At 37.3% G+C, this 9,486-nt stretch overlaps 1 protein-coding gene across 6 annotated transcripts; it reads right to left on the reverse strand.

Moving 5' to 3' along the window:
- Positions 1–84: 84 nt before the first annotated feature.
- Positions 85–9,136, reverse strand: LOC147332700 (immunoglobulin lambda-1 light chain-like). Of its 6 annotated transcripts, XM_086290700.1 has the most exons (5): positions 3,642–3,681; positions 3,226–3,545; positions 1,483–1,487; positions 1,276–1,313; positions 85–546 (listed from the first exon to the last, which is right to left on the reverse strand). In XM_086290700.1, exons 1-5 carry the CDS (start codon positions 3,679–3,681, stop codon positions 224–226), a joined length of 726 nt encoding a protein of 241 aa, XP_086146826.1. In that variant the 3' UTR covers positions 85–223. The 6 variants fall into 6 exon arrangements, with proteins under 6 accessions (XP_086146826.1, XP_086146822.1, XP_086146823.1 ...); XM_086290696.1 differs by lacking the exons at positions 1,483–1,487; positions 3,226–3,545; positions 3,642–3,681 and adding exons at positions 8,679–9,000; positions 9,097–9,136; XM_086290697.1 differs by lacking the exons at positions 1,483–1,487; positions 3,226–3,545; positions 3,642–3,681 and adding exons at positions 8,675–9,000; positions 9,097–9,136 and having other exon boundaries at positions 1,276–1,309.
- Between the last annotated feature and the right edge of the window lie 350 nt (positions 9,137–9,486).

Genomic DNA, 9,486 nt, shown 5'->3' on the forward strand with positions numbered 1-9,486 from the left:
ATACATTTTCCCATTTACTCACAAGAAAACACATTTTTTAATTCAATGCTTTTATTAATTTAATGCAAAACACAAATTCCTGAAAATACTTGTCAAAAACCAGCAAATGAATACATGACTTAAACCTTTTGCATTATTCTGATTTCTAACATGTAAAGACTGTAATGAGCAAACAGCACAAGCAGTAAAGAAGCAGATTTTAAAAGCACATTCTGGTCCTCGACTATTCAGTGGGACATTCTGACTTCTTGATGGTTTTCTCTGAAGTCTGTGAGCCCAAAGACACTTTACATGTATAAACCTTATCCATGTTCCAGTCTGATGTCTGGATGGTCAGAGAGCTGCTGATTTGGTAAGTCTGGTCTGATCTCTGAACAGCAGTGCTGGTAGAGATCCCACTGCTCACTGGACTCCCAGCAGCCAACCAGCTCACATCTGCAAAAGGCAAAGACTGACTGGACAGACAGACCAGAGAAGCTGTGTCGGACTGGAGCTCAGCACTGGACGGAGGGAAGACTGTCAGGACAGGAGGAGGGAGGCTGGAGCCTGAAAATACATGAAGGATGTTCAGGAAATTGAAAAATCAAAGGAAATGAAATAATGAAAACAGAAGAAATCGAGACATCAATAAGAGTCAATATGGAATAAACATAATATTTGTTATGAAATTAGAAGAAAACAATACTAATGTGATTTGGAAAAATATACAGACATAACAACCCAACATATCAATTGATTTTCTTTTTAAGTTTTCCTAAAATAAAATATGAGTAGTTACTCTTTAACTTTTCATGTAAGATGTCGTGAGTTTAATTCTGGAGGTTTCTGCATAACATGTCAGTTACTGTGAGCAATTTTCTTTCATTTAAAAAAAACTGTACAGCCCGTTTCTAATCACTTAAAATTAATTTTTAACTTTAGTAACACTGTTAACTACTACTGAAGAAAAAGAAAACAATCTTATATATGTTTTTGAAATGCCAACCCCAATATTAAATAAAAACACTATGAGAATAATAAGAACAGAACATATCCTATTTCACATAATGTTTAGTGAACAACATTTATATAAAAATATACAAATTTGGTTTGACACCTTTTCAATTTTTTTAATATAAAGAATTCATGTCTCCTGCACATACAACAACCTCAAACTATTTCATGTTGTATAAAATCATAAAAATTATGCAGAACAAGAAAAATATTGAACTAAGTAGTCATCAGCAGAGTTTTGCAAAATCTCTGTTGTTTTATGATCAGTTAAAAAGCACTTACTTGTCACAATCAGCTTGGTGCCTTGTCCGAATACCACAGTGATTCAGTTTGTATACATGGCTGTACAAAAACCTCCTGACTGTCACTGATGAGGGGAGAGGAACTGAAACATCCTGTAGAGACTAACTTTCACTGTCAACATCTCATTCTCTTCATCAATCTGTTTGTATTTTATAACTGCATTTCTCTGTGTGTAGTTATGTTTATTCCTTCTTGTCACTTGTTTTGTGTAAGACTTAATTAAGTACTCATTACTGATCTGAATTAAACAGAGATTCACTGTCTCTCAATGAGATTTTGTTTAGTCTGGTTCACTATGACGGAGCATTTTTGGGAGAGTCTTCCCATGTCTGACAGGAACTCACTGCAGAGTCTCCTGTCTCTGCATGATTGATAAAAGACTGCAAATCAGTGTTTGGTCAGGATTTAGATATTAGTCTGTCTGAGGAGAATCCTGCTGAAAATGCAGTTGACCTGTGAGAATGATGAAATCTCAGAAATGAGGCGAAGAACCAGGAACCTGTTTGTACCAGCCGACATAAAAGCTTTCAGCTTTTTTGATGCTGTATTTGAGCAGGTTAAAGGTTAAAAAAAAGGATTTTAAAAAATGAGCAATCCAATGTTTAATAAGATATTATCTGGAGGTTGTATGTTACTCTGAATTTTCTTGATTAGACTATACTCAAGTGAATGAGTCTAAGAAAGCATATGTACTGCCAAGAGGTTTGTAACACATTGTGATAAGTACAGTGTCTTCTATTTCTGCGAACTTGATAGTTAAATGATAATTAATGTTTGATGAGGACGTAGAGTTGAATCTTTCTGAGGAGAATCTTGTTTCAAAGCTTTTGAACTGTCAGAATGGAGAAATCTTAGAACATACAGATGATCTTCTCTAGGAACTTGTTTATACAGCTAATAGAATTCCTATCATCTCTCTCAATGTTGCAGTTGAGAACAGCTTGTTGAAAACTTTGTACTTAAGTACAGTAAGTAAGTATTTGTACTTGGTTACTTCCCACCTCTGGGGACAGAAAACCTGTTCCAACGCCAAGTGAGCTGCCAGAATGAAAACTGAGGAACCCCTCCAGGAACTTGTTTAGACCATCCAACATAATTGAACCATATTGCAGCTGAGAACAACTTCTTGACCTGGAGAAACCTTGTGGACAGCAGGTATCTGGATAAACACTTCCGCTGCATTAACATGTGCCAACAAACACAGAAAGAACATGAGTGAAATGTCTTTCTCCAAAACGATGGGCTATGAAACAGATGAGAAGAACGTCTTACACTTTAGAGAAGTGATGAGAGAGCAGACAGACCCCAGCATGTTGTCAGTGTGAGGTGTAAACATCCTTTAATATTCAGCTGAGATGTGAAAACAATTGTAGTGACAAGAGAAGCAACAGCTATAATTCAATGTAGCTGCATTTTCACTTCATATGAAACATTTTTAAACCTATTATGCAACTTTATCAGTATCCATTTGGGTTGATTAATGTGATTTACTGCAGCTAGAATGTGACAGTTATCAGAGTTTTAGGAAACCGTTTGTCAAATTGCTGTTATTTAAAAACACACACACATAATAGGTTTAATTGTGTTAGATGCACATAATTTAAAATGCACATAATTGTGTACATATATATGGCAATTTGTGTTGTTGGTGGTCATTATACTCCTCGATATTTTATACTTTCAGTGATGAATGTAAAAATATATCAAAACAAGTAATTCAGTATTTATTAGCAGACTGTCTGAAGTGGATGAGTTTTCATTGATGAACATTAAAATAAATCAAAAATAACAATAAACACACTATTTGAAGGTGGTGGGTTTACACTGAGTTTGCTGAATGGGTCTTTTGTCTGCATGTGAAAAATAGAGCATCAAAAAGCAGAAGTATCAGTGGGGAGGTTTTTGTCACAGTGTAAATCACTGTGATACAGCAGAGTTAGAGCTGTCAAATGTCTTACAGTAATAAACTGCAGAGTCTCTCTCCTCCACATTTTTGATGATCAAACGATAATCTTTTGTTGACTGATGAGTGGATGTGAATTTTGGAGAGGAGAACCCAGAACCATAGGTTGGAGAACTATAGCTATGATAAAAATACAGCACAAACTGAGGAACTCCTCCTGGAATCTGTTTATACCAATAGACAGTGTTAGTAACAGTCCCCAGGTTACAGTCCATGGCGGCTGTCTCTCCTTTCCTCACTGATAAAACAGGAGGTTTCTGTGTCAGCACCGTCACACCACTCACACCTGCAAACAACATGAAGACATGGAGTCAAGAGAAACACAAGCACATATGAATCCAACAAATAACTACTAATCTGAAGTATAAATGAGGTTCCATACATGTTAGAGCAGTGATGAGAGCACAGAGAGTCACCAGCATGTTGTCACTGTGTGTTGAGACCTGTGACTTAGAAAGAGTGCACTGCTTCTGTAGGAGGAGAGGAGGTGTGAGCCATTAAATATGTGACAGAAACTCAGAGAGACTGACAGGAGGAGGAGCTAAATCTGCGTAGTTTGCGATGTTTGGGTAATTTATGTTCAGTGGAGGGTAATTCTGTTTTTGTATTAATAAATATTGGTGATTGTTATGTCTCCCTCCTCTCCCTTAAAATTGTGCTGCTGCATTTTATTATGAAAAATTGTTTGCTATGTCTCCTGGGTGAGGTGTTCCAGGCATGTCTGACTGGGAAGATTCCCCGGGGCAGACCCCGGATATGCATATCTCTCGGCTGGCCTCAGAACACCTTGATGTTTCCCCAGAGAAGCTGGAGGAGGTCTGGGGTCCTCTGCTTAGGCTGCTGCCCCTGAGACCCGGCCCTGGATAAGTGGAAGAAGATGTATGTATGTATGGATGGTTGCTATGTTCTTCAGGTTTATTACTGATGCTTTTACCATTACCAGTTTTTATGTTTGGACAAAAAAAAAAAAAAAGATCAGAATCCCGCTAACCCTTACAGTTACCTGTTATAATTACATAATCAACAACCTTGAAATGTATGAACTTCTCTGGAAATTCACATGAAACTGGAGTGTTTAGGATTAGGAGAACATTTGATAAAATGTTACGCCATTTATGAATATTAAACAACTGAATAAAGAGTTCAAAAAAGAGAATAATTTTAGTACTAGAACTGTGTGGGCGCCTGTTTCATTGCAAACTTGAGCCACATGAGTTTTGTGGTATTTCTCACAAATGAAATCACTGTGATACAGGCATTTTGATATAGTTCCCCTGATTCACAAAAACAAATACCAGTGTCGCTCATCTACATCTTGAGAGTTAAACACAACAATTAGAGGACTGACTAATTTGCGTTTACTAAAACATTTTGGTTTTAGACACTCAAATTCATTTTTGTATTCATTTGTTTTGTTCTACAATTAATGGTTGGAAATGTTAACTCAGTCACTCAGTTGTGTTTTGTTTGTTTTTTGTCACAGTATTCATGATTGTGTTATGTTCTACTCAATAGAGTCTATGTTTCAGTGCAGTACAATGCTTACCCTCCTCCTTTTAACTCTAAATCCATGTCTAAGGATGATGTAGAATTTAGTCAGTCTGAGGAGAATCCTGTTACAAAGTAAAGTGAATTGTCCTCATTTAAAAACTCTCCATCAGCTCCATCAGAGACTTGAACCATTACAGGCAGTTCCTTGAACAATTTTAGTTCAAATGCAAATGGCCTTATTGTCACACATCACACATTTTCTTCTTTTCTTACATTTAATGATGCTGAATCTATGTTTATAACTATTTAAGAGTTGAGTCTGGTGTCTAAATTTATATTACTTATACGTACATGCATAAAATGTAGGTCTGCTTTTTGTATATGATTTTGCATATGAGTAGTTATTGGCTGACAGCTGGGATAGGCTCCAGCGCCCCCCGTGACCCTGAAAAGGATAAGCGGAAGCGAATGGATGGATGGATGGATGAATATGGATTTTCCCCAGTTTGCTTTGTTCATGATTTCAATGATAAATATTAAAAAAAAATGAACAAACAAATAATACACTATTTGAAGGTTTGTTAGAGGTGTCGTTTACCAGGTTGTGAAAGAGTCCTTGTGAAATGCACTTCACACACGCACAGTTGTTTGTCACCAGATGCCACGTTTATTTCTAGTTTTCATTTATTATGATAGTCCATAGTCGGACAGCTCCGGTCTCAGCTGATTTTCAGCCTCCCCCCCGCTCCTCTCCCGTCTCACTATAAAAGGGGAAGGAAACCATCATCAGTCCAAATGCCATCAGCTGTTCTCACCTGCGTCTCCAGCACCGCCCCGTTGAGCTCACTGCACCACTCCTCCCCTGCAGCCGTGCCTGGGACCACACCTCCGCCACAGTCTTAAAAAGCAGAAGTATCAGTGTGGAGGTTTTGTCACAGTGTGAATCCCTGTGATACTCCACTGTTAGCAGAGCTGTCCCATGTCTTACAGTAATAGACTGTGAGTCTCCTGTTTCTGCCTGATTAATTATGAACTAGGAATCAATGTTTGACGAGGATTTAGAGTTGAATCCGTCAGAGGAGAATCCTGTTCCAAATTCAAGTGAGCTGCCAGAATAGTCAAAACTTCGACCATTCTGAGGAGCCCCTCCAGGAACTTGTTTATACCAGTTAACATAATTCCATCATATCTCCCTATGTTGCAGCTGAGAACAGCTTGTTGACCTGAAGAAACTGTGTGGACAGCAGGTGTTTGGGTCAACACGATCACTGCATCAACATCTGCCAAGAAACCGAGAAAAAAAATGAGTGAAAGATTTACCTAAAAATATACAGATTTTAAAATCAATAAAAAGAATGTCTTACATGTCAGAGCAGAGATGAGAGCACAGAGGGTCCCCAGCACTATGATAGTAGGTGGAGAAACTGATCCTGAAAGATGAGAGGGGATGTAGTGAGAAGAGATACTGAAGCTTATAAAGACAGAGAAGCAGAACTGAAAGAGGAGGAGATTCAGCAAAACAGCTTTTATTTATAAAAGACTAAATTACTGATATTAATAATTCATAATTTCATACAGTGAACATTGCCATTATATGAGCATTATTGTTTCAAACTCAATGATATCACCATTTTCTTTGAATTTGCTCTACAAAAACTAATATAAATGACTTAATCAGTGTATATGTCACAGTACTGGGTCTGCGACTCAGTATTTGTCTTTCAGGTTTTAGATTTATATTCTTTGATTACTGTTGTTCATGATTTTGGTTTCCTTTCAAGTTTTCAGTGACCTTAGTTCTCCCTCCCTTAGTGTTTATCTCAGCCTGTGTTTAGTCTCTGCTGCTGTGTTTTCTCTGTGCTGTTCCTGTGTTCACCGCTTCATGTCGAGTCACCCTTGTCTCTGTGTTCGTTCATCTCCTGTGTCTCCCCAGTCAGTCATGTCTCTCTGTGAGTGTTAGTTACCCTTGTCTCTGTGACCCATGTTCGCTCTGTCTTCGCTGTCAGTTGGATCTTCGTGTCAAATCTGTGTCTTTTACTTTGATAGTCTCGCATCCTTTGTAAATATTTCCAGTTTTGCTTCCTCCATGTCCCTGTGTGATTTCTCCCAGATTTGTCTGATCCCCTCGTTACTCCCTGTGTATTTAAGCCCTGTGTTTTCCTCCGTCAACAAACAAAAAAAGCAATAGAAATAAACACAGGGAAATTACCTTATCTGTATATGTTTACATTCCCTTTCTACCTCATTAACATGCTTCTGATGAACTAAAGCTGATTCAAAATAATAAATCTCTGCAACTAGCTGATCTGATCTGAGTCTTGGTTTTTTTTTTGACTGAATTTTAGTGAAGCATGAATTAGTGAAACTATTGAACTGTAATATAAAGAGGATTTGTGTGGTCTCATTTTTCTTCGTACTGTGGCTTGAAATCAGATTAACCAGTTAATATGTTGACAATGTTTTTTCATCAAACATGTTTTACAGTACAATAATATTAAAAGCTGATGATGTGAGGTTTTATGTGTGAATAATATGTGAATATTTTGGTCCTTTATTTATTTAAAGTGAAAGTGGAAATAAATAAAGAAATACAATAAATACATTTAAAAGAGAAATGTTTAAGAACTAATTGTTTATATGGTGCACTGAGTTTGTACCCAAAAAGCAGAAGTAATAGTGAGGAAGTTTTTGTCACAGTGTAAATCACTGTGATGCGTACTCCTTAACAGAGGTGTCCCATGTCTTACAGTAATAGACTGCAGAGTCTTCCTCCTCCACATTTTTGATCATCAAACGATAATCTGTTGTTGACTGATGAGTACATGTGAATTTTGGAGAAGAGAATCCAGAGCCATAGTATTGAGAACTCCAGTCATGACGAAACCTCACTACATACTGAGGAACTCCTCCTGGAATCTGTTTATACCACCAAGCAGGTTCATTAGTAACAGTCCCCAGGTTACAGTCCATGGTGGCTGTCTCTCCTTTCCTCACTGATAAAACAGGAGGTTTCTGTGTCACCACCGTCACACCACTCACACCTGCAAACAACAAGAAGAACAACTAATTATTTTGTATTTTTATACAGCACTACAGGTCAATTGCTGTTGTAATTACATGTGCCATATGAATAATAAAAAAACGAAACTAATGTTTAGACCATCTAACATAATTCAACCATTTCTCTGTGTTACAGCTGAGAACACCTTCTTTACCTAGAGTGGACAGCAGGTATCTGAATAAACACTAACACTGCATTAGCATCTGCCAACAAACACATAAAGAACATGTGTGAAATGTCTTTCTCCAAAATGATGGGCTATGAAACAGATGAGAAGAACATCTTACATTTTAGAGAAGTGATGAGAGAGCAGACAATCCCCAGCATGTTGTCAGTGTGAGGTGTAAACATCCTTTACTATTCAGGTAAGATGTGAAAAGAATTGTAGTGAGAAGAGAAGCAACAGATAAAATTTAATTTTGCTGCATTTTCACTTCATATGAAACATTTTTGAACTTCTATTTAAGTATCTATTTAGGTTGATTAATGTGATTTACTGCAGCTAGAATTTGACAGTTATCTGAATTTTAGACAATCATTTATCACATTGCTCTTATTTAAAAACACGTACATCATTGTGTACATATATGTGAAAAATTGTGTTGTTGGTGGTCATCATATTCCTTGATATTTTATATACTTTCAGTGATGATTGCTAAAATGTATCAAAAAGAGTAATTCAGTGTTTATAAAAACACTCTCGAAAGTTGGTGGGTTTTCATTGATGAACATTAAAATAAACACAAGGTGGGTTTACACTGAGTCTGTTGAATGGGTCTTTTGTCAGCATGTGAAAAAAAGAGCATCAAAAAGCAGAAGTATCAGTGAGGAGGTTTTTGTCACAGTGTGAATCACTGTGATACGTATTCACTAACAGAGCTGTCCCATGTCTGACAGTAATAAACTGCAGAGTCTCCCTCCTCCACATTGCTGATGATCAAACAATAATCTGATGTTGACTGATGAGTGGATGTGAATTTTGGAGCAGAGAACCCAGAACCATAGCTTGGAGAACTATAGCTATGATGAAAATACAGCACAAACTGAGGAACTCCTCCTGGAATCTGTTTATACCACCGAGCAGCACTGCCAGTAACAGTCCCCAGGTTACAGTCCATGGTGGCTGTCTCTCCTTTCCTCACTGATAAAACAGGAGGTTTCTGTGTCAGCACCGTCACACCGCTCACACCTGCAAACAACAACAAGACACGGAGTCAAGAGAAACACAAGCACATATGAATCCTACAAATAACTACTGATCTGAAGTGTAAATGAGGTTCCATACATGTTAGAGCAGTGATAAGAGCACAGAGAGTCACCAGCATGTTGTCACTGTGTGTCGAGACTTGGAACTTACAAAGCGATAGAACTGTTTCTTTAGAGGAGAGGAGGTGTGAGCTATTAAATATGACACTGAAACTCAGAGAGACTGACATGAGGAGGAGCTAAACCTGCATAGTTTGTGATGTTTTGGGTAACTTGTCTTTAGTAAAGGTTAATTCAGTTTTTGTATTAATAATTATTGCTGATAGTGATGTCTCCGTCCTCTCCCTTAAAATTGTGGTGTTATATTTTATTATTATAAGTTGGTTTCTATGTTCTTAAGATTTATTATTGATGCTTTAACCATTACCAGTTTTTATATTTGGACAAAAACAGAGCAGAACCCCATTAA

The sequence above is a fragment of the Aulonocara sp. 'chitande type north' Nkhata Bay genome, linkage group LG4 (assembly GCF_057382095.1).
Source record: "Aulonocara sp. 'chitande type north' Nkhata Bay isolate Kocher_YH1m ecotype deep benthic linkage group LG4, A_spYH_male_GT1.1, whole genome shotgun sequence".
NCBI classification, from domain to species: Eukaryota; Metazoa; Chordata; class Actinopteri; order Cichliformes; family Cichlidae; genus Aulonocara; species Aulonocara sp. 'chitande type north' Nkhata Bay.